At 49.7% G+C, this 26,734-nt stretch overlaps 11 protein-coding genes across 11 annotated transcripts; 7 read left to right on the top strand and 4 right to left on the bottom strand.

Moving 5' to 3' along the window:
• Window positions 1-1,201: 1,201 nt before the first annotated feature.
• Window positions 1,202-2,218, top strand: BKA55DRAFT_482152 (heterokaryon incompatibility protein-domain-containing protein; the record flags this gene model as incomplete). Its single annotated transcript, XM_046186200.1, has 3 exons — window positions 1,202-1,546; window positions 1,667-1,873; window positions 1,964-2,218. Coding segments are annotated over 3 exons (807 nt in total), but the record flags the coding sequence as incomplete, so codon positions are not given.
• A 998-nt stretch (window positions 2,219-3,216) lies between these two features.
• On the bottom strand, window positions 3,217-4,793 carry BKA55DRAFT_136971 (uncharacterized protein). The gene is made up of 3 exons (XM_046184875.1): window positions 3,597-4,793; window positions 3,438-3,526; window positions 3,217-3,353 (listed from the first exon to the last, which is right to left on the bottom strand). Exons 1-3 carry the CDS (start codon window positions 4,454-4,456, stop codon window positions 3,328-3,330), a joined length of 975 nt encoding a protein of 324 aa, XP_046044415.1. The 5' UTR covers window positions 4,457-4,793; the 3' UTR covers window positions 3,217-3,327.
• Window positions 4,794-4,802: 9 nt separating this feature from the next.
• On the top strand, window positions 4,803-6,501 carry BKA55DRAFT_543834 (uncharacterized protein; the record flags this gene model as incomplete). Its single annotated transcript, XM_046190637.1, has 4 exons — window positions 4,803-4,886; window positions 5,014-5,319; window positions 5,533-5,832; window positions 6,016-6,501. 4 exons carry the CDS (start codon window positions 4,803-4,805, stop codon window positions 6,499-6,501), a joined length of 1,176 nt encoding a protein of 391 aa, XP_046044414.1.
• Window positions 6,502-7,402: 901 nt separating this feature from the next.
• On the bottom strand, window positions 7,403-8,499 carry BKA55DRAFT_579239 (uncharacterized protein). Its single transcript, XM_046193826.1, has one exon. It carries the CDS (start codon window positions 8,299-8,301, stop codon window positions 7,828-7,830), a length of 474 nt encoding a protein of 157 aa, XP_046044413.1. The 5' UTR covers window positions 8,302-8,499; the 3' UTR covers window positions 7,403-7,827.
• Window position 8,500: 1 nt separating this feature from the next.
• BKA55DRAFT_579237 (Alpha/Beta hydrolase protein) lies at window positions 8,501-9,907 on the bottom strand. Its single transcript, XM_046193825.1, has 3 exons — window positions 9,492-9,907; window positions 9,240-9,445; window positions 8,501-9,190 (listed from the first exon to the last, which is right to left on the bottom strand). The coding sequence occupies exons 1-3, from the start codon at window positions 9,755-9,757 to the stop codon at window positions 8,712-8,714; spliced, it is 951 nt and encodes a 316-aa protein (XP_046044412.1). The 5' UTR covers window positions 9,758-9,907; the 3' UTR covers window positions 8,501-8,711.
• A 1,173-nt stretch (window positions 9,908-11,080) lies between these two features.
• Window positions 11,081-12,208, top strand: BKA55DRAFT_666871 (uncharacterized protein; the record flags this gene model as incomplete). The annotated part of the gene is made up of 4 exons (XM_046197793.1): window positions 11,081-11,405; window positions 11,494-11,586; window positions 11,686-11,801; window positions 11,888-12,208. The coding sequence occupies 4 exons, from the start codon at window positions 11,081-11,083 to the stop codon at window positions 12,134-12,136; spliced, it is 783 nt and encodes a 260-aa protein (XP_046044411.1). The 3' UTR covers window positions 12,137-12,208.
• Window positions 12,209-12,953: 745 nt separating this feature from the next.
• On the top strand, window positions 12,954-16,378 carry BKA55DRAFT_579235 (uncharacterized protein). Its single transcript, XM_046193824.1, has one exon. It carries the CDS (start codon window positions 12,997-12,999, stop codon window positions 16,267-16,269), a length of 3,273 nt encoding a protein of 1,090 aa, XP_046044410.1. The 5' UTR covers window positions 12,954-12,996; the 3' UTR covers window positions 16,270-16,378.
• Window positions 16,379-16,554: 176 nt separating this feature from the next.
• BKA55DRAFT_579234 (N-acetylglucosamine-6-sulfatase) lies at window positions 16,555-18,346 on the top strand. The gene has a single exon (XM_046193823.1). The coding sequence runs from the start codon at window positions 16,745-16,747 to the stop codon at window positions 18,272-18,274; it is 1,530 nt and encodes a 509-aa protein (XP_046044409.1). The 5' UTR covers window positions 16,555-16,744; the 3' UTR covers window positions 18,275-18,346.
• On the bottom strand, window positions 18,311-21,214 carry BKA55DRAFT_652134 (uncharacterized protein). The gene is made up of 6 exons (XM_046197331.1): window positions 20,740-21,214; window positions 20,493-20,688; window positions 20,364-20,445; window positions 20,156-20,307; window positions 19,723-20,101; window positions 18,311-19,643 (listed from the first exon to the last, which is right to left on the bottom strand). The coding sequence occupies exons 1-6, from the start codon at window positions 20,969-20,971 to the stop codon at window positions 18,375-18,377; spliced, it is 2,310 nt and encodes a 769-aa protein (XP_046044408.1). The 5' UTR covers window positions 20,972-21,214; the 3' UTR covers window positions 18,311-18,374.
• An 803-nt stretch (window positions 21,215-22,017) lies between these two features.
• Window positions 22,018-23,754, top strand: BKA55DRAFT_521819 (uncharacterized protein; the record flags this gene model as incomplete). Its single annotated transcript, XM_046188540.1, has 4 exons — window positions 22,018-22,248; window positions 22,296-22,556; window positions 22,611-22,997; window positions 23,047-23,754. The coding sequence occupies 4 exons, from the start codon at window positions 22,018-22,020 to the stop codon at window positions 23,752-23,754; spliced, it is 1,587 nt and encodes a 528-aa protein (XP_046044407.1).
• A 756-nt stretch (window positions 23,755-24,510) lies between these two features.
• Window positions 24,511-26,714, top strand: BKA55DRAFT_136749 (uncharacterized protein). The gene is made up of 3 exons (XM_046184873.1): window positions 24,511-25,115; window positions 25,178-25,719; window positions 25,771-26,714. Exons 1-3 carry the CDS (start codon window positions 24,635-24,637, stop codon window positions 26,536-26,538), a joined length of 1,791 nt encoding a protein of 596 aa, XP_046044406.1. The 5' UTR covers window positions 24,511-24,634; the 3' UTR covers window positions 26,539-26,714.
• The last annotated feature ends 20 nt before the right edge of the window (window positions 26,715-26,734 follow it).

The following is a 26,734-nucleotide window of genomic DNA, read 5'->3' as shown; positions in this document are numbered from 1 at the left end:
GATTTCACTAAGGCAGTCAAGCTCGGTCACAAGCCGGATTACCGCGACCAGCGCACTCCTCTCAGCCATACGGGCAAACAGAGCCAGTAGCGGCATCGCTAAAATGCTCCTTACGTCGGTGGCTGGCAATGGAAGCAGCCTAGATCCCCACTCTCCGAGAACAAGGGCGGAGCCTCCCGGGCAGCGTCCTTGATGAATCGGAAATATTCAGCCAACGTGCCTACTTGATAAGCCATAACAGCATAGCACAAACCCGTCCATGATTATAGGTAGCCATGGCGCCCCAAGAGGACGACAGGGACCGGGATGAGCGATTGAAGCGGATGAAAGCCCTAACCGACGCACCTTCGGCGCCGCTAGATCCGGCCGGGTATCCAACCATAGTAGACGACTACGGCAAAACGTTGCCGCCCGACTATATCCTGCAGATGACCGGGGAGGCCGACATGGGGCGGCCGGCTGAGTCGTCCATCTTTAGTGTGCCGGGTGCCCTGGGTCCGGCTCGCAACATAACGGTGCAGGAGAACCTCGACATGCTGTTCCGCGCCGGCTTCCGTGGGCGTGCCATCATGCTCGGCGGTCTGGGGCCGCATCCGCGGGCGCGCAAAATGGGAGAGCGGGCCCCACGGGCCGCCGCCTATCCGCCTACGGGCTGCCAGGTATGTAGTCGCATCCTAACTCTCGAGGAGCGCGGCGACGGCTTTACGCTGCTTGAGCTGCGCCATGCCGGTCTCGCCGGGTGCGAAGTCTGCTCGGCGTTGCACGCGGGCATCAATCACTTTGCCCTCCTCCTGGTCGGCGAGTTCGACGCCTGGGAGACCTTCGTCAAGCAGAAGTCGGTGGGGGACTCATTTCTGCTGGCCGACGCGTCCAATATCAGCGTGAGACTGGAAAAGGAGGGCAAACCATGGACCTCATTCTCCTTGTCTGCGACAGGTGAGTAAAGAATCTGCCTTCCTCAGGCCTTGTTGGCAAGAGCGGAGCTCTAAGGCGAGTAGAAATCTCCGAATCCGATGAGTCCGGTGGCTCGGGCGCCGTTGGGGGTTGGATTCCCGACACATCAACTTTTGCAGCAGTCAGCCTGGCCAAGGAATGGCTCAGCACCTGCACTAAACACCACGGAGACTGTCTGGTACCCGCGACAACGGAACTCCCATCGCGTGTTCTGGTGGTGTCGAATCACAACGTCTTCCTACGCGAGACCAAGGGCGAGATCGGGCGCTATGTGGCCCTTAGCCACTGCTGGGGTCGCAACCCCGTGGTCCGCACGCTCCGGGCCAACATCCGCGACCACAAGGAGAACATCCCCTGGCCGTCCCTGTCCAAGACATTCCAGGATGCCATTATATTTACCTGGAGGCTGGGCTTCCACTACCTCTGGATCGACAGCTTGTGCATTATCCAGGACGACCCGGACGACTGGGCCGAGCAGGCATCACGTATGGCGCAGGTCTTCTCTAACGCGCAGCTTACCATCGCCGCGTCGCGGGCCGCCGACGGCGCCGGTGGCTGCTTCACACGGTATGCATCAGAGCCATTCACCTTGGTGGAGACAGACGGGCAGGTGCGGGCCGTGACCGACCCCGGCGCTTGGGCGGCCTTCGCGCCGGCGCCGGCCACGACGGACCGCGACGGGGCCTCGCGCCGCCTACGCATCGGCCCGCAGATCAAGCATGGCCTGACCCGCGCACCGCTGCTGCAGCGGGCATGGGTGCTGCAGGAGCAGGTACTGAGCCCGCGGCTGCTGCACTTTGCCTGTGGCGAGCTGTATTGGGAGTGTGTATCGCACGTCGCCTGCGAATGCCGCGGGTGGGAGCAGCGCGCCGAGTCACTGCAGTCCGAGACGCGGCTGCGCAAGGCCCACGGACGCCTGGTCGAACCGAGGCACCGGCATCGCCGTGGAGGCGGCCTGGCCGCGACAGCAATGGCTGCAAAAGCGGCAGAGCCCCTGGAGCGTTCCAAGGACTTCGAAGCCTACCGCACCCTCGTCGAGCAATATATGGACCTGGACATCACAAACGATGCCGACCGCCTACCGGCACTGTCGGGAATCACGTTTGGGCGGCCACACGACGAGTACCTTGCCGGGATGTGGCGGAGCATGCTTATAGAGTCGCTGCACTGGTCGCCTTCTCGCCGAGGCGCGGAACGGAGGGCGTATCGGCCAGCTATATACCGGGCGCCGTCGTGGTCGTGGGCGTCGATTGAGGGCCATATCACGCACGTCCAGGACTTCGCAGCGTCGTCTTACCGAAGTGATGACAATGCCAAGCCGAAAGCGACTGTCATTGCCGTTTCTTGCACGCCTGAGGGGATCGACGTCCGAGGCCGGATCAAAGGGGGCTATCTCCGCATCCGAGGCCCAGTAGAGGAAGCCACCGTATCTAGGGTACGCGCTGCGGGTGCGAATGACCGAGCCGGTGCAGACACATGCGCCGAGCTCGTGGGGAAGCACGGCCACATATATGGGACTTGTTTATTAGATGTGCCCCTAGTATTGGCTAGGGCAGAACCCGCAGAGGTCAAGAAGTCAGGCCAAGTGCTGTGTCTGCAGATATCCACCTCCGCCGCGCTAGTATTGAAGAGTATTGCTAGCCCCCCCGGATCGTACACCCGCGTCGGGATTTTGATCACAGATAAGCAAACAACGCACGCATGGTTTACCCACTCAAGAAGCAAGGCAGTGTTCATTTCCTAGATATTTCAAAGTGTTCTTAAATATTGGATACATAGAGGCAGCCATAAGAGAGATGACCTGGCTGGGACTATATGAGAATTGCTTGGCTCAGACTCTCATTGGGACTACTTGACCGTTTTCCTCCTGCTCATGATTGTCCACGGACACTTCTGCACCCCATATCGAGAATACGGGAGCGAACCGAACCGTGTGTCCAACCCACTCCATAGGTATTGCAACCCCCGTCGCCGCATCAATAAGGGCATCCATATTAAGGCCCGCCTCATCCGGATTAGCAGTTATGGTCAGCCGATTCCCGTTCGAACCCGGGAAATCCACCGACAAGATAAGCCCCTTAGGTGTAAACCCCCTATTCTCTGGTGGGATAACATTGCGTAGCGCCCGTGTGATGCCATTGAGGTAGTTCATCAGGATGTTTTCACCACTGTTGTCGCTGAATGGGTAGTTAGGCAGAAACAAAAGTTTGAGCACTACGTGGGCTTCGTCCTCGTGAAGTGGCTGGTCCGGGCTGGGCGCAAGAGGGCGAGGAATGAAGTGATCGTAATATGGTGTTGTTGAAAAGTCGATGTGCAGGGTTTCTTTAAAATCACTCCCCAAGCGTATCTGGGTTTGCGGACTTTCGCTAGATGCTAATACTTTTCGGATGACAGCCCAGCTAGAGTCTGTAAGAAGCACTTCATAGGTATTCTGTGCGTTAGCAGTGTTTCTACCACCGCCTGGCAGAGTACGGCTTGCTCACATGTGCACCCATCTTCTAGACAGAGCCAAGAATCACTCTCTTGCTGAGGGCAGAACACAACAAAGGCAAAGTTCTTCACGTCCGTGGTTCTGCAGACTCGTGTTTTGTCAGACAGTCATCACTTCCATAGTTGACGAATAGGGGATGGGAATGCCAAACCCGGTGCCGTAGCCATGTAATGCCTTGCTCTGCCCGGCCTTCCATGTCGCGCAAAAATCGGATTCCGGATGCAGACATGAATCCAGGGCCAGCACCTCCTCATCGCGCAGGGCGGCTACAAGTGCCCTGATCTCCAATGCCCGCGCTCTGGGGATCTCAAGGATCAGGCTCGAGTCGATCCACCGGAAGCTAACGCCGCGGACTTTTTTAACGTCAAATGTCCGTAGGCGCATAGTGCCTTGCATGTCGTCCAAGGTGATGCAGTCGCTCCGGTCTCGGTCGATCCAGGGGGTGTAGGGCCACCACCGATTGCTCAACCCGTAATGGCCAATGGCTCGGGTCCACCCGTAGGCCTTTGCGACTAAGGTCTCGTTTGCTGTGAGAGCAATGCCGTGTAGTCGGACATGGGGTAGGGCGTCCGGGGGCAGGTTAGGAAGACCCCGATGTGGCTGGCCGTACGTGACGGTCTCCAGGTTCTTACTACCCAACCAGTGGTGCGAGGTCAAGAGGTGGGTGTGAAATGCGTCGATAATCCTCCCCGAGCGGCCCCACGAAGCCACAATCTTGAACCAATCTAGGGGTTCGCGGGACCAGTCCAGGGGACGCTCATTGCTGCGGCGCCGGAGAGTAATGACGAGCTCGGGTTGCCCTACGCTCTGGAGGCCTGACGAGACATAGGTCCAACAGGACACATCGTCTGATCTACTGTTGGGGATAGTGTGGTGGTAAATGGAGACGGTAATGTCGCCCACCTTCGCGACCTGGGGCCAGGATGGGGTACTACTCGACACGTTAGTCACGATCTCTCTGTCAGAGATCACATCCGGATCCGGGCTGAGGACTGAGGTTTTTAGATCCATATTATGATAGGACGTGCTTAGGAGGAGCAGAATTTGCTTGCTCCAGCGAACGTGCCGGGCAGACGACCCACAAATAATCCGATGCCAGCCCAGTCAGGTGCCAAAATAGCGTGTTCCCCACTACTAAAAGCAAAGGATACTTTTGGACCTTGCTCTTGGATCAAATGCGGAGTTTGAATGGGGGCGGTGACGTGGCAAATCCTGTGACCGAGGCCGAAGCGCCATCTGGGGGTGTCGCAAAAAGACCAATGATAAACTACCTCGGCAACGACAGGGAGTTTCTTCGAAACTCGCGGCCGTGCATACGCGTCCCCTCATCAGAAAATATGTAGTTTCGAGTTCGGAAATGAGGAACCGAAAGAAAAAAAAATTGCCCATCCGTTGGCTGGGGAAGCCTATCGATAGCCGATGTTTCCCCGTTAACCAACTTGTTTGTTTGGGGGGTATCAAACACAAAACCAGACCCTGACGCTGGTTATCCGCACTCGTCATGCAGAAATTCATCAGCCTCCATGGAAGAACTTGAAGAGCTGCGAAAATAGCTTCGAGAAGAACAGCGCCGACGCGAAGAAGCTGAAGAACGTGCGAGTGCATCACAACCGTTGACACTCCATCGGCATCTTGAAACGTGTCATTCGCTCAGTGCCGCTATCGAAGTAGTAACCGACCGTTCCCTAACGACACAAGGGGACACGACGAATCCGACCGGCCGAATCTATCCTCGACGAATCATCCCATGGACCACATTCCCAACGAGACAAGAAGAAATCTGGGATCAGCTCTCCTTCAGTCCCTGGAATTGTTCCCGAGCCGCCTTTCCGTCCCGACACCAGCTGGAATACGTGAGGTCCCTGCTTCGCCCAGTTAGTAGCCAGCTTGGACTCCGCAACTCCCAGCGAGATGTCGTGGAAAACGCGGTCTAGAAGCTGGTGGACAAGACGTACAACGATCTGTCGCTGAGGAGTCGTCTCGGCCTTCATGGAACGATAACATTCGAAAGCCACACGAATCTTGGCAAACGCCGATGAGTCACTTTCTGAGTCCATGGAGCAAATGTCTATAGACACCGACGGCAGTGGGGCAACAACGACGCAACTCCCCAGGCCACCCAACCGGGCCACTCATCGTCGAAAGGCTCGGGGAAAGGGCAATCGAGCGGATCAGTCTGCATATACCGTACCACCGACGATCGAAATATACCAACGGTCGCGATAGAGTACAAACCACCACACAGGTTGAGTCAGGACGAGGTTGTCACAGGGTTCGTATCAGAGATCGAACCAGATCGCGATGTAATCAACCAGGATGGTGAAGAATTTGCATTCGCAGCGAAAAGGCTTACCACCGCCGTCGTGACCCAGCTCTTCTCCTACATGGTGGGTAAGGGCATCCAGTACGGGTACGTGTGCACAGGGGAGACGTACGTTTTCCTCCACATTCCGGATGATCCTTCCTGCGTCTATTACTCTGTCTGTGTACTGAGCCTAGATGTCCAAGACGAAGATGAGACCCGACTCCATCGTACAGCTGTCGCATAAGTCTTTGCCTTTGTCCTTCAGGCCATCCGATCGCCGCCTCCATCTCAGGCCTGGCACAGCGCTGCCGAAAACCTCGATATATGGCGTGTGGAGGATGAGGATGTGTTCAGGAGCATTCCGGAGACAAAGCGCAAGGAGAAGCGTGTTACTCCTTACAGACCACAGCGTTGGAAGGGATTCGTATGCTCCCCAATCCGGACACGGTCTCGATGCTTGCCGGCAGAGAGTGGAGCGCAGCAGCCAAGTGATGATGACAACGATTATGATGGCAGTCCCTCACCTACTTCAGATCGGGTCAGGTGTTGCAAAGAGACGTCGGTCATCCCAAAAGACACCAAATCGAGCAACAGACGAGATGGTGGCGGAGCTCAGCAAGGTGACTCCATAAATCGACAAAGTATCCAAGACCGACCATATTGCACCCATAAGACTGCCATTATCATTCTAAACAATCTTTTCTCAGATGACCTTCTTCTTTCAAGTCGTACTGTTGTACGTAGTGTGTGAAGATGGGTGACCGCCATTGTCCTCAAAGGACTCCCTCTCCTCTTGAATACCAGTGAGCGCATCAATTCGTTTCTCCGAAGAATTACTTCCTTGCCAGTGGTGCAAGTACACCTGTGTCCTACAATCAACGCTCACAGATGATGTGATTAACAATGTGATGAGCGTAGATTTCAAGGACGGTGACCAGTTTCCGGCGTGACCAAGGGATTATCACCTGTCAAAGTACTTGATCACGACCCATCACAGATAAGAACCAGACTTATCAGAGTCAAATGCCTTCAGACATATAAGTAGGCCATGCTCGGCGCTGTTCTTCCACTCAGTCTCACCTAAAGTAATACTCCAACTCAGCTACGCTTGGAAATATAACGTATACAAAATGAACCGTCTCCACAACCAACGAGATCAGATGATCATCTTCTGGTTTCATGCAAGACGGCCCTTGAACTCTTCGCAAAGACATCTCGCGCGCAGAGATCACGCATTCGCCCCCATCCGAGACTACTATGGCAACCGGCTCTCACCTATCGTTTGGATTGGATCTGAGCTCTATATCATAATAAGTCAATGTGTAACGGTTCGCGAAACAAGACCGGAACTAATGACGATCTTGGAGTGAATCCGCCTATTTCAATATTTCGATCCCTGCGGGATCATAGTTCACGATCATCTTGAGGGGGAGATAACGGAGTCAGTGCGTTATAATAGGGATGGGACCGCGTTGCTCATTCGTCTTGATGATGAACTGCGCATAAACCGGGAAATAAGCGCTCTCGACTATGTGATATCTGACTGAACAGTAGGAATCAGGCCATGTGACAATAGCACTCATATCATTATCGACCATAGTTCCTCGAAAGAAGAGCATTTCATTTAAACTGCCTAAATCTGTTTTATTGCCTTGTCTTGAATAACGTCTACGCATTGCTACCTGACTCGAACCGCTATGAAAACCATTATTTCATCACGTAGCAATAATACTGAGAACTCTATTCTTCATATCTCCATCCAAATCAGTGGCTCTGTGATTCCACTCATTCCTTCGACAGCTGTTTCGCCCGAGCTGCTAAGTCATCTAATATAGCACTCGCAGATTCATATCCAAAGCTCCAGCATCGATTGATAATCTCTCTGGTAATATTCTCGTTGCTAATAACGGACACCGTGCCTGCCTCAACAATTTCCCAAGCATCGCCGTCCATTCCTGCATATGGGAACTTCCATTCTGTGATTTCGTAAATGGCAGATCCAAGGGCATACAGCTCCCGTTGCATCATGGAAAGTTTGCCAACTTGATTCTCTGGTACAGGTGGACAGTACGCAGGCTCAGAACTCAGGGTAAGCATCGTTGAGGGCAGAGCTGGCGAAGTCGCACATCTTTAGGCTATTATCACTGAAGGCTAGGATATTTCGAGTCGAGGTATCTCCCCAGATGGCACTGCGGGAATGAAGATGAATAATACTCTCCGCAACAGTAGTAGCCATACCAAGTCGACGACGCATCGAGGGCGGTTCTGGAGTCTCCTCAATAAGGTGACGAAGATTGCCCTTGGCCACTCGTTCAAGCTTTAGTGCGATAGCGCGGCCATCATCATCCTGAACGAGACCAAAGCATTTCGTTACATACTGATGGGGAGAAATCGCCTTGCAAATGTCGTGCTCACGAGTGAGATCGGCACTGGTCTCCTCCGCCATTGACGGCGGACCGTAAGGCTGGCCGTCGATCCATATGGTTTCCGCTTTCAAAACAGCTTCTGGTTCCGCCTTGTCAACATATACAACCGAGCGGTCAGTTCTCATAAGACTTCAACTCGGCTCCTGATAAAAATTGCTGTGGTTGACAACCCCATCCTACAAATAAGGAGGGGATGGTTTATTTGGTTCGGCGTATAATCTTCCGACGGCAGAGAATTGACTAAGTGGATATTTGTTTGTTAGCAGATTGAGATACGGAGAAGAACTGGTACTCCGAAAGGGACGGATTAACTCTGAACCCGGCCTTGTTTGTATTACTCTTGTCCGTTGTAAATTGGTGATGGCACTGACTTATATACCCCTGGATGGTGTAGGAGGAAATGTGACATTATACACTCCTGTCACTTATTCAATCAATCGAATCCATTATAATAAGATTTATCTAGTACGTTTACTCTTAATGGACCTTTCCAATGATCCGACGCATGGATGAAAATAGGAAATATCAGAAGATTTCACTTGTCAGAGAATGCTTTTAGCAACTTCGAAGACGCAAGTTCAACCACAGCTCGGGCTGTAGGAGAGACCCGAACAGGTGCCAACATAGCAAAATCGTGAATCTGTCCATCCGCTCTGATGACGGCCGTATCAACACCCAACTGCTGCAGGCGATGACCAAATGCTTCACCTTCGCCAATTAAAGGATCAGCGCCGGAAAGGAAAACAGTTGTAGGTGGAAACTTTGCGAGAACCTCATCTGGCGCATATTGAAGGGGAGAAGTCAACGGCAGCTTTCGATCTTCCTCATTGGGAAGAAAAGCGGGGATCATCCAGTCCATGGTCTTTTCGGAGAGGTAAGGTCCGTCTTTGAATGTCTTGTAAGTTTCGGATTTACTGTGGGTGTCTGTGACAGGGTAAAGCAAGACGATCTGCCCAATCTTGGAGGGGAGGTTGCGACTCTGGGCGAGCTGTGTCATTGCGATAGCCATATGTCCTAGTAACAGATTAGCAGGTTTTCTTACGAAAATGATAGGAATACTTACCACCGACACTGTCACCAGCGAGGCCGAAGCGATCAACTTTGAGGTTATACTTGTCGCCGTTGTTGACAAAATGATCAAGAACCCCATAGACTTGCTCAAACTGAACGGGATATTGAGCTTCTGGAGCCGGTGTATAATAAGGAAAGACGACAGCAGCACCAGTTTGGCGTGCAAAGTCCTCCATCAAAGCTCCATGCGCAGTTGGACTGCCCTTGTCAGCACGTTTTCATGAATCGCCGGCGGCTGACTGACCTTCCCAGAATCCATCCACCACCGTGCGTGTAAAAGATCATGTTCAGCGTACCCTGGGCATTGGCAGGGCGGAATATCACGGTGGTGACATCTTCACCATTGACGGGAACTTTAATCTCCTCAGTCTTGATGTCGGACGCGGTCTTGTAGCTCTGAATGCCTTCTAAGATGTCGCGAGCTTCCTGATAAGTCTTAGTGTAGAGCGGTGGACCTTCGGCGGCCGCATCCGCAAACTTGCGGTTGATAGGGTCAAGATAAGTGTCCATATTGGATTATTCTTCGCAACAATAAATTAAACAGGATGCTTAAGGATCAATTGGAGATAATGCCAGTTAACTATCTCAGCGGTTGTCATGTCTCTTATGTCTTCAACAATTGACGACATCAGCGGCGCAGTCAACACCCCCGCACTGAATACGATCCATCATCAATCACTAACCATCACCAACGATGCGTAAGCAAGTGCTTATCTTTGAACTGCTTTCTAAGCACCAGCGCTTCTCTCATAGGTTCAAACCCGCGGAAAATCGCGCTGACAAAGCATAAAATGCCAACTAAAAGCTCTGAGATCCCGGATAAAGAAAGGCTGCTGCAGAAAGGGCTATACGAGAATTGCGTGCGATTGGTGTATCAGATCAAACGCAGAAATAAATCACTGGAGTTCACAAATAACGATTTTCGCACTAACATAAGGTTCCAGGGGTATTATTTATGTGATAAGCGTCTAGGTCCTGCCGAAAGGCTCATCATGAATCCCTTCTGTCAACCAAGTCGGCATCTAAGTTCTGACTTAAGGGCTCCTACGTGAGGTGGATAATCAACTACCTCAACTGACAGCCTATAACTTCCGATAATACCACCCAAAGAGATAATATTAGCCTTTACGGCGAACAAGCACCGTCTCGCTGAGAGATAATATAGCGGGCATAATGCATCTTCTAATACTTTTGCTTGTGTAATGAGCAAAGGGCGATAGCAGCTTTTAAGACTCGAGTGCCCATCTTCGAAGCGAATTCTCATGACTCTTTTTAAAATGGCTGGCCGGAACGAACAGCTCTGGAAATTGGGTCATTAGGAAAAGGAACTGCGAGGAGATTCTCACGCGTGCCTTGCGCTGACCTACGAACCCAACTGACATCGAAACTGCTTCCGGTTTTGGTAATGGTATCAACACTTGATTAGACACTACGATCGCGGACTTTGTGGGTCCTCTCTTTATGTACGATTGGTAAAAGTGTTCCCTGGCAACTGTTATCACTTCTAGGGCAAGCCGAATATCCGGCCAAGATTACTCTACTACGGCTCGAGTGGAAAGATCTCCATTTCTTTAGCATCTAGAATTGGAGCCACAAAAGATGTCTGAATAGGGAAGAATTAATGTTTAGACGTCCCAAAGTAAGCAGACGGACAGATCTACTGATTCATCAAGTATAAAAGTGAGCAACGCCTCCACATCTTAGAAGTCGAAGTCTGTGTCCAGAGCAGATCCAATACTTTATCTTTTTAACTTATCTGTCTTGAACACTATGCATATAACTAAAGCCTTGAACAATATGGCAATCCTGTCATCTATCTCAGGAGGTACAGCTATGAAAATCCCGAGATCCTCTTCTGAAGCTCAGAAGCTCGCCGACCCCAGCTATGGTCCTGTTCCAGGACGAAGTCCTCTTTATAGTACATATCGAGGGAAAGAGCCTCTATTTCCCGGCAACATCACGGATCCAATCTTGCCGACCAGAAGAGGCGAGCCGGGAGTTGATGATATGGTCTGGCAGAATCTGCTCTCCGCCGAATGGGCTATTTTCTCATTCTACCAACAAGGAGTAGAGGCCTTTGACAAGACATCTTTCGCCAAGGCTGGCTACCCCAACACCACTTATGATCGTATTCAAGAGATTCGCGATAACGAGGCTGGTCACCTGCGCATTTTCCAGGATCAGATTTCGGAGACGTCGCTGAAGCCTGGGGCTTGCAAGTAATCAATACCCATTCCATGATACAGAGTCATTTCTTGTGTTGTCTACTTTCATCGAGATCGCCAGCATGGCTTTTCTTACTGGCCTTGTCCAGATAGCCAAGCTTCCGGCCTCACAGGGTGCTATGACTGCTATTGCAGCAGTCGAGACGCGGCACGAAGCATGGTCTCTGATCGACATCTAGAACGTCAATCCTTTTTCGGGGCCGTCGGATACAGTCTTCCCATACGCCAACCAGATCCTGGACTTGACAAATGGCTTCGTCATCAAAGGGAGCTGCCCCAACGAGAATCCTGTCTACCCCAACCCACGTCAAGGTCTTCCCTCACTTAACGTAAGCCCTATCCACAAGTCAGTTACACCTGGAAGCACTATTACTTTCAATTTCACGGATAACGATATCTTGCCAAATTCAAAAAGGATCGCCAGTACTACACGACCTTCTTCTACGGAACGTGGAATACCACGATCCCAATCGACACGAAAGACTGGCCCAAGAAGAAGATAATTGATGTCAAGATCCCGGAGTCTTTCGAGAGTAGAGGAATCATCATCGCTGTTGTTACTGATACTATAGGTGCACCAACGAAGGATACTGTGCTAGCAAGTCCTGCTATTATTCTTCCGCAGCCAGCTGAGCTTGCAGTAGAAGTTGCCCAAATCATTTGAGATGGACAGTCTCTCAAAGCTGTATCAGTCAAGCTCGCAATGTACAATAGAGGTCTTAACTCAAGCAAATGCAATTCTTGAATTAATAACTTAATTTATTTGAACTTGTATACTCAACTGAACGTGTTTTTACGATGGTGTTGCTTTAGAGGCCCACGCTTGATGAAATTGCTCACGTACTTATGGAGCTGAAGGATATTGAGCCTGACCTGAATTGCAAATATTAGTCATGCGGAAAAAAGACTACTGTTATTTCTAATATCAATGCTCTAACACGAAGACGGACGGAATTTAAGAACAACTAAAAGGAACGCTGCTTGAGCATCCTCAGCTTGTCTAATAGACAACAATAAATTCTGACTCTCTCTAGGGTAATGACATCACAAAAAAGTCTAGTGACAGCCCCGCTTGCATGATTTTGGTATAGTCTGGTTCAATGCCTGCAGGGATGCCCCTGACAGCCTCGGTTCCCTATCCTCGGATTCGGCTTTCGAGCTGGGAGGGGGGCTGTCATGAAATAACGAAATGGCCTTAATGACCGATTATTACACGTCTTGATGCTACGGCAGAAACTCGTCTAAGGGTCTAAGATACTGATTTAGAAATTTCTATGGCTACATTACCATTCAAACATCGGTCAAGACAACAGTGGCATGTTCCGAAGTGGATCATCTCGTATGTCCTCCCTAAAATAAACACTACTAGGTACTTCTTGGCCGTTTCACCTATTAATAGCCCCTACGAGATTAGTCATTATTGTCATAGCTGGAAAAGAGGGAGAAAAGCCAGCATACAGAAAAAGATCCACCTGCAGCCTAATTTGATCTCTCACATCCCGCCATGGCCGAATCGAGATAGCAATGAAGCTGTCAAGGGTCACTCCTATCACGCTCTTGGCAGCAAGCTGTCAGGCTGCATATGTGCAGTTTCAAGACTGTGCTGATGCAGTCAATGATAAGTCGCTCATTCCCGAGAGTTTTCGCGCGCAGGTTGAACAAAAGAGAGGGGGGTTTGAGTGGCGGTTTGATGTTATCGCTGGGCAGGCGGATCGGAATTCCTGCGATATTGATGTTGGAGATGTTATACCAAGACTTACGGTTATCGACTATGGGAGCGACTCTAAACAAATCTCGGGAGAGATCGTCAACATGTCTTGCTACACTTCTGAGTGGTTCGGCCCGAGAGCTCATTTCACCATCGCATCTTCATTCAACCGATCAGCTCTTCTCGATACCTTTCGAACAACCCTGGAGATGACATCGAAAGACAACAAAACACTATCCTGCATCCGAGCAATCTTAACTCCCGCTGCTCCGGAACCATTCCGCCTTCTCAGTCTCTGGCTCCCCATCGCCACTTTCGCCTTGACCTGTATCGCAGCATGTTGGCCGGCCCAACAAACCATCAAATCTTTAACATCGAAGAACCGCCGTATCGCACGTGCCATCGATCTTTTAGCCTATATCCAGTTCATCTTCTTTTCAGGCGCTCTCAGCCTTCGATACCCTGGTTTCTTCCAACCTCTCGTCGGCCTCTGTAGCTGGTCTACTCTGATGCTACCGGCTGGACTGGTAGAAGCCTCCTCACCTTATCCACGAGCCGGTGTGAAAGACGGCATCTACGAACACAATGGGACAATCACTGGGGCTCCGGGCTTGGAGCTTCTGACGCAAATGACGGGCTCACCAGTGAAGCCTCAAAGTTGGATGAATACTTTCGTCCTGTCACTCATTATCTTTTTCTTTCTTTACTTATCATCATATATCAGCTTCCGGCTGAACCACCGCGGGTCGAACTCGACGATTACCCTAGCAACTCTAGGAGCGCAGCTCAAAGACCGATACTGGGCTGTTGTCAGGCTTTTTCTCAGCTGTTTCATGTTACCGATTAGTGCATGGGCAACCTACCAATTTCTCGACGATCAAATATTTGGATATCGCAACTCAGCCATGGCTATCATAATCTTGATTGTGCTATTAGCAGGCTTCTGGTGGAGTTGGACACGGGATTCTCAAATGGGATCCCTGGTCATACAAAGCCCCGGCCGGTTGAACAAAGACCCCGAATCCGGGCGACAATACTACGCCTTGGTATTGTTCTCTTTGATGTTCCTCCGAGGAAGTGTCATTGGTGGATTGCAGACGTACACCTCTGTTCAGCTTGGTGTTCTGTTAGGATGTGAGCTTGTTCAGCTGCTAGCAATGACGTTCTGGACGAGATTTGCATGCTTCATCTCACTTACCGGCATTCCTCCAGTTTCAAGACTGGCCTTGTTCGCACTTCATATTGGCTTTATTCCTGGGCTCGCTAGTCATTCAGGCAGGATGCTTGTCGCCTATATCATTCTTTGCGGGCATGTCATTGTGCTCACATGCATTTTCCTTCTTCCTGCCGTTCTCGACATGGCCCATCTTATGTTGTACGGCAGGGCCGTAACAATCGCTGACACCGGAAGAGGAACACCTATCCGAGAAGCTCCTCGACCCATTCAGCGCGCTCAAACAGACACTGAAGAGCTTCAAAAGTCGGAATCTATCAAGAATGGCGACGCGAACAGCTATACGGGAGGATTTTCACCAGGCTTCAATCAGCTTCTGTTGGAGATGATTCTAAAGCGTGAAACAAATAATGTTAAAATTGGTCCGATATCCCAGAAAGCATTAACGGAATTTCTGAAAGAGGTAAGAGGGGAAGATACGAAAAACGACATCGAAAAGACTCCGGCAGTCTTCAACGACTCTTCCAGCACCCTTGCCGATTCGAAACGTTCCAAGGACGAAATCGTACCCATCCCAGACATCTCAATAGACGACCTAGTCGCTCATCTACTCTCGGAAGGAAATTCAGCTATCCGGCGCGAACCGCTCTACCATAACCTCAATCGTCCTATCAACAAATACTTCATCTCATCTTCTCATAACACGTACCTTCGCGGCCGCCAAGTCGCTGCCCGCTCCAAGCTCAAAGGCTATATCGCAACGCTTTCTCAAGGTTGTCGATCTGTTGAGGTGGACTGCTGGGACGGAAGAGACGGGCAGCCTATAGTCAAGCACGGATATAGTTTGACAACATCTATCAGCTTCCGATCCGTCATCGAGACTATCAAAAATTATGCTTTCTTTGCTTCTGACCTGCCCTTATGGCTATCGTTGGAAGTACACTGCAGCCCTGCCCAGAGGGATATCATGGCTCGCACGATGCTCGAGATATTCAGATCAAGTCTGGCGGTCGAGCCACTTGATACATGCTCACAGAAACTCCCTTCGCCCAATCAGCTCCGTGGAAAGATCCTGCTGAAAGTGAAGGTAGCTCATGATCCGGACTCACGTCAGGAACCACTAGCACCCGAATACCTCAACTTGAACGGGCATCAGGAATATATTGAGAGGAGGGACTGCCAAGATCTGCCAGGCGATTTGCTACAGAGTCTTGCAGTATATGGCGCGAGCAGACGACTACCCAAAGACGCAGAATTTGACACGCATCGGAATTTCATTTACTCTGTCTCGGAGCGGAACTTGCAGAAGCATACAAAAGACAACCGCTCACTCGAATTAGCCGAAACACAACATCTAGTTCGCGTATATCCAGACCCAAATCGAGTCGATTCATCTAATTTCGATCCCCTCCAGTGTTGGAGACATGGCGTTCAGATGGCAGCTTTGAATTGTCAGACTGATGACTTTTACATGAGCCTGAACCAGGCAATGTTTCATGGGAGCTCAGGATATGTGCTCAAAGCTCCGCCGCAGCCAACACAGATACGACTCCAAGTTGACGTTCTTATGGCGCGGGGCCTGAAGGTATCGATAGGGAACGGGCCGGTCTATGTCAAGATGAAGCTATTAGCACCTGATATATTGACCCAGAGGGCACGGACTGCATTTGTGCCTGTACAAGACTCAGATTTAGCGTTCGATGAAAACTTGGAGATGTTGGTGGAGACGAACTACTCTCATCTCACATTCCTGCACTGGTCAGTCAAGACCATGTCGAACGGCCGTTCCATGTCGATCACTTCAGGCATTGCCAAGATCGACAATTTGAAGGAGGGATATCGGGTTCTACCACTGGGTGAATCGTCGAATAATGAGGGGCGTTTGTTATGTAAAATTAGTGTACAGTCGATGTAAGCGACCGAGACGATATTTCAGGATTATCTTTTAGAACAATAATAGCGCACAGCTTCCATTCATTTGGATTGGATTGGTTCCATTTGCGCCCTTGATATAACAAATAAATGCATAGTTACACTTTGATCCCCAGAATCATGTCAGGAATGATTTGTATAACCACTCTCTTAACACTCAACCCGAAATCCGGATGCTACGTCAATGCGCTATCGAATCACGGGACGCATGGGCCGACACCCGAAGCAAGCACTCCACTTGTGAATGGAGAATACAGCTGCCAATAACCAGACCACCATCTCGTGGCGGATATATGTGCAAGTATTTCTGACCAGCAGGCCTAGCAACCGACTGATAATCGGGAGGGGACTCAATACAATGAAACGGTATTCGTAAAGCACCATCTCCTTGAACTCCTCCAGCTCTTTTGCGTTCTTTCTTCTTGCGCATTAACTTACTACTGCCTCATACCTGAAAAATGCCTTCTCAACCCCCCAACATCCTCTTCATCATGGCCGATGACCATGCAGCCAAAGCCATCTCATGCTATGGCGCTGGTATCAACAAAACGCCCAATCTTGACCGCATTGCAAATGAGGGCATGCGATTTGACCATTGCTATGTCACCAACAGCATCTGCACCCCCTCTCGTGCTGCCATTCTTTGCGGCACTCACAATCACGTCAATGGAGTCCTGACGCTGGACTCGAAGATCAACAAGAGGCTCCCTAATGTCGCCAAACAGCTGCGATCAAGCCCTGCAAGATATCAAACAGCCATGATCGGCAAATGGCATCTTGGTGAAGGTAATTATCACGAGCCAACTGGCTTTGACTACTGGAGCATAGTTCCTGGGCAAGGAGAGTACTGGGATCCTCAGTTCATTGAACCTTCGGGTACACCCCGAACTCCCGGTTATGCAACTGACATCATCACTGACAAGTCCATTGACTGGATGGAGAAGCGTGATAAGTCTCGGCCATTCTTTCTGATGTGCCACCACAAAGCTCCTCATCGATCTTGGGAGTACGACCATAAGCATAAAGATCTGTATAAGGATCCCATTCGGCTCCCAGACACCTTCAGTGATGATTACAAGAATCGCGCCAACGCTGCAAAGGTTGCCAAAATGAGAGTCGCCGAGGACTTGACCTACACCGATCTGGGGATTGTTCAACCTGAAGGACCAAGAAGCCTAGTCGGGGAGAAGATGCTGGATAATGCCACATCCACTGACCGCAAGATCCCAGCTCCAGAGGATGTCACAAAGCTGAGGCTCATGTGCAAAGAAACAGCAGAGGTATTCACCTTCAGGACTCCACAGGAGCTGGCTGAATGGAAGTTCCAACGATACATGCAGCGATATCTGCGCACCATTCAGAGCATTGACGACAATGTTGGTCGCATGCTTGATTGGCTTGAAGAGGAGGGCCTTGAAGAGAACACCATTGTTGTTTATACCTCCGACCAGGGCTTCTTCCTTGGTGAACATGGCTGGTTCGACAAACGATTCATGTATGAGGAGAGCTTCCAAATGCCCTTTATGATCCGATACCCTCAAGAAATTAAGCCCCAGTCAGTCTGTAGCGATATAATCTGCAATGTTGATTTCGCGCCGACATTCCTGGACTTTGCAAACGCACGGATTCCTTCTTACATGCAAGGCGTGTCGTTCCGTCCTCTTTTGGACGGAAACACACCAAAGGACTGGCAGCAGGTTGCGTATCACCGGTACTGGATGCATCGTGATATTATTCATGAAGCATATGCGCACTATGGCGTTCGTGATCAGCGGTACAAGTTGATTTACTGGTATAACGAAGGCTTTGAGATTGAGGGTACACGAGATGGTGGACAGGAGAAGGAATGGGAGCTGTTTGATTGTCAAGAGGATCCGTTGGAACTATTCAATTGTTATAATGAACCCAAGTACGTGGACGTGGTTCGGAAAATGACCAAGATGCTGGAGGAGAAGATGGCTGAGATTGGAGATGAGCCGGTTCATTAAGACCTGTGATTGTGGGGCTTCAATGGAATGATTATAGGCTTTACAATGTAGTCAATTGAACTTAGAAAGAGTGATCATGACTACTAGAAGATTACAACCCTCAAGCCTCAACTGCTGTATGGGCCGAGGCCAAATGCTCTCCCGCCATGAAGGGACAACTGTGAGGCCGTTCTGAAGTCTCGGGATTTGTCACCGCAATGAACCTCTGACAAGCCATTCTCATCGTCGACGGCCTAGGCAGCAAGGTAACAGGCAACCCAACAGTATCCTGCTTGACATTCTCCTTAATCATCTTATTGATCTCCTTCAGACTCTGCTTCTGGGGAATAACATTTGGATCGGCACCAGCCAGCGATCCCAACCAGTCCTCCAAGACCTTACGACCGCGCTTGGGGATCTTCCTCACGGTAGCCGTTTCAGTCATCTCTAACCATGGATGATCTATTGGCATAGCAAGACAGTATGGAATGTTGCTTCCAAAGAAGTTCATCGGCATGGGACGGAACATGCGGCGTCGCGACTCAGCGAGCTTGAGATACTCCAGAAGCCAGCTTGAATCCTCAAGGTTCTGAACGATGTTGTTGGTGTATCTGGAAATGCGAATTTGATGCTCAATGAGTGGCTTCTCCAAGTTCAGAAGGAACTCAGCTTCTGGCCATTCGTTCTGGAGTTTCTTCAAGTCGCCTTTGCCGCTGACTCTCTTCTTGACGGCTTCAATGAAGTTCTGCTCGAGATCATAGGTGTAGACATCTTCACCAGTGACTGGGTCCTTGGTAGGAGTTTCGACAAGCTGAGCCGCAACAGGGATGTACTGCATCAACTTGAGACGTCGCCAAGAGTAGATTGGGTTCCAAAAGTCAACCATCTGAAGAGCATTGAAAGTCTTCTCCGAAAAGAGCTGGCACCGCGCTGCATTCTTGTCGTCACCTAAGAACATTTTCTGTGCCATCCATACGCCATGGGCGTCATCAACAGAGCTTTGAAGGATAACCCACGGGTTATCACCTTCACCCCATTGTTGAACAGCAAAGTTAACCTGGTCTCCTCCATCAATTCTCTCACTGCCATCTTCGAGGGTACCCATGAAGATACCACCAGCTAGAGTCTTCTTGGGGACGATGAGCTGTGCGTCTTCCGCTTTTGCCACCTCTTGCAAGGTGCAGAGCTTGAGTTCACGCGACGCCCAGAGATACGATGGACCATCGTACTGAAAAGATTTGATGGAATAGGACTTGAACCACTTCTCTTGGGTATAGTACTTATGCTTTGCGTTTCCGAAGCGGTCTTCGTTCCACTTTGTTAATGCAGCTGGCGTTTCCTTTAGGATGTGACCTGCTAGCCACTTCTCGTCATACATATTTCTGTTGGGCTGCGATTGTTAGTCTCATATTGCCTGAATTTCGCAATCGGTCCGGGGATGAAAGTGATAAAAGAGCAGCAGCACTTACCAAAAGATCACTATATCCCCTGAGCATCTCATAACTGAAGAAATGATCAGACGGCACAATGTTGGCGTTGTTGGACGTAGCAGCAATGTTGATGTTGGTGGTAAGGAAGAAGTGAGCCGCCCAACGTTGGATGTTGCGCGGATACTGCTCCGTCTCTCCCTTTTCGCTCAGGAAATCCTTATTGCGTCGGCTGGTGAACCAGACTCTCAGAGAGTCAAGAACAATTCTTTCAAAGGTCTCACCGGACTGCACACTCGCTCCGTAAAGGGGAGGAAAGCCAGGATGAGTAAGCCACGGGGCCTCCATGAGCTCGTTGGCAAGCTCGAAGTCAAGTAGATCGGTCACACCTCGGCCACCCACGAGCCAATGCATCCAGGGCCTGTAAAGACAATCAGTCAGTCCATTATGCCATATTGACCTGGCAACAACTCACTTGTGGATCTCCTTCATGACAATGCCTCCGTTTACATGACCATTCAGCGGGCCGAGGTACGCCTTGCCTGGAGCGTCGAATGCATCCATCGAAGAGCAAAGGTATACCCAACCGTGCTGCTCCCTAGCCTCATCATTCATAATGAGATCGCGCTGCTATCTTTAGTAACCTGAATAAACGGGACAATGTAGGTTAAGGAGGCACTTACAGCATAGTACCTGAACTGACCATCATCTCGAGACCAACTCATGATGTGAAGAATGTCCTTCTCAGAGTGGATTGCAGAAGATCTAAAAGGCTCTTAGCACCCAGTAATGAGCTTGACTTGGTGGCTTACGCTGCGATGAGGACAAACCATGGCGCCCATGACACAGATGCAATTGGTGCCTGGGAATCTCTCTTGTGGTTTGCGTCAGCAGGAAAAATGACAGAAATGAAACGAAGCTCCGATCGAAACCATTTCTTCTGCTTGTTTCTCGGGACAGTTTGACCATCTGCAACTGCATATGTCTGCAAGACGATGTCGGGGTCCTCTGTATCCTGTCAGTTTACTAGCACAACGGTGATAATGAATATTTACGAACCCCAAAACTGCGTCATCAGCTCATTGTAAGTGTTATGCTTTCGAAAGGCAATATCAGACTGGAGACGCTTGCCCCAGTAATCAACAAAGTCATCTTTGAGCTGTTCCGCTGTAGCGGGCGTGTCTTCATCAGGGTACGGCTGATGTGACTGAGGATTGATTCCACGTTTGAACTTGCGATACCATAGTTTCTGGTTGATGTCTTCGTAGTTTCCTCGCTTTGGGTCGGCCATGGTCACACTGGTGCAAGTCTTGCGATTGATGGTAGAGAGAAAATCTAGATAGAAAATGCTTGGGGATTTATGCCGAGGGGTTCAGCGGCTGGGTATCAAGCGCTATAGACGAGGGCGACATCAGAGCTCAAGCGTTCTCCGCCAGAGGCTTGCCTGGCTGGAAGCATGCTGCCAGGCGCCGTCACATCGCGGACACTGACAAGACTGCATCACATACGTCCGGTGCATACGGACATTCCATTCTGGACCACCAGCATACGAATAATGTCTAAGAGTAACCTTTTTGACCACTCAGATGGCCTCGATTAGCAAATTCGCCCGTTTGTGGCTTACTCCATAAGAGCTGAGTTCCGGAGGCTAGGCTCGGCCCACTCACTAGTTTTCCGTTTGCGATTTATAACTGAAACATTGGTGATACCCCGCACGCAGCCCATTCTAGACCTTGATCAATGTTCAGGTCAGCTAAGCCTCCACGTTGCATTATTGATTCAAGATAGATACTTCTGTTCCAATAGGCTAGATGTCCCCACCACTATAGTGGCCCAGGGTTTCGTATGGTATGCTGGTAACCTTCCTATTCGTCAAGGTACGTGATAGCAAAGTAAGACATGTTGGCGATGAATTGAAGAGACCTGGACTGTTGAGTGATGCGTGTCTCTCATTCTGGAATCACATGTCTGCATTAAGACGAACTTGGACGATTTGGGCATTCACCGCCCAAAAAGATGGTCTTTGCGTTCAATAGCCTGTCTTAACACGACTTCGTGCGGTGAGAATATTGGCATTAGCTCTTGGTACCCTATTCAACTTTCAGCCAGCCTCAAGAGGGCCAGACTTAACAAACTGGAACATACGCATGAGTTATCACATAACTCGGAACATCTTCTCCGCCCAGTGGCGACTCATCAGCCTCCTAGCACTCAGGCATCCCCAAAGACAAGATCAATATCATTTCTCTCAGATGTTGCAGCTGATCTCGCAAACTCACTGAGTCCTCTCATACTCCCATACTACACAATTTTCACTCTCATCTATCAAAGAGCGATATGCCTGGACTTACGAAGCTTGAAAAGTTTCACCCTCCTGCCTTCTTGGAAGATCTGGAGGGCGACCAGCTGGACAGATGGTCCAAGACTGTCAATGGGTGGTTCAGCGACGAAATCGCTGGTAGACTGGCAGGGCGGAAGATTCTTACTCAGTTCTTCAACCCCACCCAATTTGCCTATGACCCGTCCCTCCCCGCTGTGCCCATCACATGGGTTGGGTTTCCACTCAATGTTAGTTGCTCATCAGCAGAATATGCACTCATCTAACGGAATTATAGGTTAGAATCAAACAGCCCACAGATGACGCTCGATGGGCATATGCGGAGGATCCTGAGAACCAGCGTGCTCCTCCAGGCCGTGATGTCCCTCCTTTGATCCGCAAGTTTCATCAAAAGAACCCACAGACGGGAGAAGATGAGACTGTCGTTATTACCCAGCAACGAGAAGATCGTTGGGTGATGGACGAGTATCTTGAATGGTCTACCAAGAAGGTCGATGGAGATGTTCAGATAGTGAGCTTTACTTGTGAGGGACCAGAGGTATGTACTGATCAATATTGCTTTATTGAGCATCTCAAGTTAACTGATGACTAGTACTGGGAAGAATTAGCCAAGTACAACCCCATTCTAACTGAAACCCCGATCAAGAATCCAGCACCCCAAGAGTTTGAGAGGAACAACAAGATCCTCGACATTTACAAGAAGCTGAATCCTGATTTTGCGCATCAAATCAAAGGTGATGACCTCGTCAAGGAAGATGGAACTTATGACATCTATAACAAGTGGAATGGCCATACCAACACCGGTACCATTGCTCACCTCATCCAAATCAACAACAGTCTCAGTGCTGAGATTGACATCGCTGCTCAAGCTACTGTCACTCGAACCGACTTGGTTTATGGTGAACCTATCACGAATATGATTACCCTCTGCGGTGATGGATCTTCCTACGGTAATCCGGGAAGAAACTCTGATCCCACGGTAAGGAATCCACTTTCTTAAACAACATGCTGTAACTGATGATTTGTAGATTGGCGCAGCAGTCAACGAAGTCTGTCGTCTTGCACGGGATAAAGTGCTACCTATTCCAGCTACAATCTCAGTCAAAGACCCCGTTGCTCTGTACATGTATGATGCAGATTTCTCGTCTTTCCTGCTAGATCGCACCGGCAAGCGACGTGGCAACACCCGGGAAATGAGTCCCGTTCCCGATGGTGTTTTTGACTGGAGCGATCGTGGCGATATCACCAAGAACATGGGCCTTCATCTGCGCGTCTCTATCCCAAAAGGCATGAAGACAGATGATGGCAGCCGAGACCTCAACGTCAGCGATCTTTTTGACCAAAACAACGGCGGTCGCTACGTTCATTATGGAAGTCAGTTTGCCGATTACATCTTCATGAGTGTTTCTGGTATTGTTGGGCCCAAGCCTAGCAAAGCTCCGAAAGAGTGGCCTGGAAAACCTCAGCCCGCCATCACCTACACTGAGCCGTACTTGCAGAAGCCCTTTGTTGAGCCCAAGGTTCTGGGACCTCCCCAAGATATTGATATCACTACGAAGTCGGCCAACACCTTTGCGACTGGAGAGGTCAACGCCGTTGTAACGGTACCGGAACTCAAGATGATGGAACTGAGGGTTGCGGCGAAGGAGGGACCTCCCGACTACATGGGCATGCCGGAGCCTAGTCCTCCTAATGGGCCGGATTTCCAGCCTATCAAGCCGAAGACTACTAACTGAGACAACATATGAGAAGTCTGTGGATAGTTGTTCTATTAGATAGTGAGATACAAAGAGTCTAACATCCTTTCTTTGTGATGATGGTAGAAATGGCAAACTCTTTCACTGCTGCAGTTTCACCTATAAAGTTGCTGCGCAAGTCCGTACGTCATACATTCTATGTTATCTATTATCTAATTAGAGGAATCCACGTCAATCAAAAACCTTGAGTTCGTTGGATTGTTGCTTTTCCATTTGTGATAGGCGCTTATAGTGAACAGCTTGATAGTTAACTTACCTCTCCGCTGCAACATGAACCTATCCGATGCAATGACTCATCGATATTGTTGATTGCCGGCATTCCTAAGCGATTTCAGTGTCTTGTACCGACGAGGTTTGCCTCGGTTAGTGGTATCAATATGATTGCTAAACGCAATAGCCAGGATTTTGCCTTGCTCCTCTTTACTCTCCTGGTTTTCAGCCAATGCATGTCTTGTATGCAGTAAGCTTTATCCCTTTCACAAGCCAGGTTAATACTTCCACAAACAAGCTAGATATTACGACACTGGAGGTCTAGACTCCAAAATACTCTTGGCGCTGCCGGAGTCACATTCGTGACTTGGGATGCATGATGCAGAATGAGGGGTACTGAGACAAGATTTCAGCTCGCCACCTTCCTGCACACTAGCTATTCTAGACCAGCTAGTGAGGTCCTATCTATACCTAGTTACCTTGGATAAAGGAGGGGCGACAGAGACGCCAAGATTCATGCCTAAACATCACATTCCACATAACTTTACAATTTCCTGAATCCCAACTTTGCTCATACTATCATGGCCTGAGATATGTATGATAATTAGCTCACAGTAGTATCACTTACAATTCTTTACTTTTTATCAAGATGGAGAGCCATAAGATCTGCAACTGGGAAGATAACGTCCTGCCAATGATCAAAGCGCCTTACTGGGTCGCCGATGACCCAGAAGGAGTAGGCCAAACATGGATCGACGAGATGCAAAAATGGGGCGGATGGAAACTTTCTAATTACGACGATGTCAAGAAAAGAGCAGTTGGTATATACAAGCATCTCCGCTCCAAGGCGATGCCGGTCACTCGGAACCCGGACCAGTACTGGCCTGAAGACGCCCTCGAGGTGTTTCGGAACTGGGCAAACAATGGTTTTCCGAAGGATGTAAATGCCGTACATACACAAGTCCTGGAGCCAGTCATTCCGGAGCCCAATGACCCTCCTATCTTCTACCGGGTGAGAAAGGATATCATGAGCATGAGTCGAGAGGAGCTTGTGATCTATCAGTCTAAGCTGGATGACATTCTCCGTGTTAGAGAACTAGATTCCAAATGGCAGGAACTTGGCGTTCTTCGTGAGTTGGACCGACTTCTTCACTGCGATTGTCTTGGAAAGCGAGCTTATACATCATTGCAGATGCATACTGGTGTCTTCACTACCAAGAAGCTACTTTTCTATGGCATCGAGCATATCTTAGATACGTTGAAGAGTTGATCGACTATGGAATTCCTTACTGGAATGGATATGCAAAGCAAGCTTCTTGTGCAACCTCGGAGTTCGCAGGCATCCCCCCTATTTTTCTCGAAGAGACATATGAGCATCCGTCAGGCGAAACGAGACCGAATCCCCTTCGATTTGCGTTAGCACTAGGCGGCAAGTCAAAGCAAGCACCTAACACTACTGTGACTAGGAACTCAATCTTGACTGAAGGCCCATCTTCTCCTGGATGGAGAGAGAAGATTGGACTTTTCAAGAAGTATCATGAGCAGATATCTCATGCCCTTCAGCAGTCAACATATACAACATCAGAGTCGGCTCAACACTTCGGCGTACCTTGGGCTAACATTACAAACTTCAGTGATGACCAACCAGATGGAGACTATCCTTTTCGTTTCGACTTTGATGGTTTGTTTGAGCAGGTGCATGATAACTTCCACGGCTGGGTAGGCCCGGATATGGTGCGTCATATCCTTACTAGAATTCTGAGTACTTTACTGAAACTACATCAGGCCGATAACACTTACACTGCTTTCGACCCTATCTTCCTATCGTACCACGCAAACATGGACCGCCTAACTGGTATTTTTATGGATGCCAACCCGGATAATCAGTTCACCTCTCGCTTCCCTCTACAGCCCTTCATTAACAACGGCACCGATATTGACTATGATGATCCTCGGCGTTGGCGCTATACTACTATTGGTGATATGGCAAAGGACACACGCGCACTTGGTTACATGTACGGTGAACCCGCAAGCCCTGACTTCTACACTCGCAAGACTGCTGAAGAAAAGGGCATTCGTCGTGCTGTCCCAAGTGGAGGCAAAGCTATAGTTCTACCTATTGGCTTACCAGGCCATAATGAAGATAGCATCGTCACCAACTCTACCAAAAGCACTGATAAGAGAGAGCTCATCCCCTACGTCATCTTCACTGAAGTTGGCTGCACAACATCCAGTTACCAAATCGACGTGTTCACAGCTGGGGCAAACTCAACTATCCCTGATGCAGTCGGTAACCCCGACTTTATCGGGCAGGTGACACGACTAGGCATGGGTCCTGGAAAGGATGGGTCAGGGCCGCCAAACACAAGTCGATGCCGCAAGCCAACCGCAACAAGGGTTCTTCCAGCTGGAAAGTTCAAGGATCGCCTTTCAAAGAGCGATGTGCTGAAGATTACTGTGACAGACTTGGAGACGGGCAAAGAGATTGATGAAGAAGAGTATACGAAAATGTCAGGTTTTGTTCCAAAGCTGGCTTGGCTGCCGGATTACTAGTTTCCATTCAAATCAACTTGAGAATTGCAAGCCCACATGAATAGGCCTGGGCGACTAGCAGGTAGCAATAGCACGATGATCAAAGTCAGATGAGCCAACTGGTTTGACTTATTCCTTAGATATCAGGGCCTAGTTATGCCTATTGTCAAATCTGCTTCGTTGTATTCTCATACCGCGATGGCTGCTCTGTAACTAT

This window comes from Fusarium redolens (genome assembly GCF_020744475.1).
Source record: "Fusarium redolens strain MPI-CAGE-AT-0023 chromosome Unknown BKA55scaffold_17, whole genome shotgun sequence".
Lineage (NCBI taxonomy): Eukaryota > Fungi > Ascomycota > Sordariomycetes > Hypocreales > Nectriaceae > Fusarium > Fusarium redolens.
This window is presented reverse-complemented; position numbering and strand designations above follow the sequence as displayed.

Coding starts and splice junctions, on each gene's coding strand:
- BKA55DRAFT_136971 (XM_046184875.1), bottom strand. CDS start 4,456: ATGGATCTAAAAACCTCAGTCCTCAGCCCGGATCCGGATGTGATCTCT. Junction 3,527..3,596: donor TTACATGGCTACGGCACCGG/GTTTGGCATTCC, acceptor ACGAGTCTGCAG/AACCACGGACGTGAAGAACT. Junction 3,354..3,437: donor TCTAGAAGATGGGTGCACAT/GTGAGCAAGCCG, acceptor TACAGACTCTAG/CTGGGCTGTCATCCGAAAAG.
- BKA55DRAFT_136749 (XM_046184873.1), top strand. CDS start 24,635: ATGGAGAGCCATAAGATCTGCAACTGGGAAGATAACGTCCTGCCAATG. Junction 25,116..25,177: donor GCAGGAACTTGGCGTTCTTC/GTGAGTTGGACC, acceptor ACATCATTGCAG/ATGCATACTGGTGTCTTCAC. Junction 25,720..25,770: donor GCTGGGTAGGCCCGGATATG/GTGCGTCATATC, acceptor AAACTACATCAG/GCCGATAACACTTACACTGC.
- BKA55DRAFT_579234 (XM_046193823.1), top strand. CDS start 16,745: ATGCCTTCTCAACCCCCCAACATCCTCTTCATCATGGCCGATGACCAT.
- BKA55DRAFT_579235 (XM_046193824.1), top strand. CDS start 12,997: ATGAAGCTGTCAAGGGTCACTCCTATCACGCTCTTGGCAGCAAGCTGT.
- BKA55DRAFT_652134 (XM_046197331.1), bottom strand. CDS start 20,971: ATGGCCGACCCAAAGCGAGGAAACTACGAAGACATCAACCAGAAACTA. Junction 20,446..20,492: donor TGGTTTGTCCTCATCGCAGC/GTAAGCCACCAA, acceptor AGAGCCTTTTAG/ATCTTCTGCAATCCACTCTG. Junction 19,644..19,722: donor GGGGATATAGTGATCTTTTG/GTAAGTGCTGCT, acceptor TAACAATCGCAG/CCCAACAGAAATATGTATGA.
- BKA55DRAFT_579239 (XM_046193826.1), bottom strand. CDS start 8,301: ATGAGAACTGACCGCTCGGTTGTATATGTTGACAAGGCGGAACCAGAA.
- BKA55DRAFT_579237 (XM_046193825.1), bottom strand. CDS start 9,757: ATGGACACTTATCTTGACCCTATCAACCGCAAGTTTGCGGATGCGGCC. Junction 9,446..9,491: donor GGTGGATGGATTCTGGGAAG/GTCAGTCAGCCG, acceptor TGACAAGGGCAG/TCCAACTGCGCATGGAGCTT. Junction 9,191..9,239: donor CGCTGGTGACAGTGTCGGTG/GTAAGTATTCCT, acceptor ATCTGTTACTAG/GACATATGGCTATCGCAATG.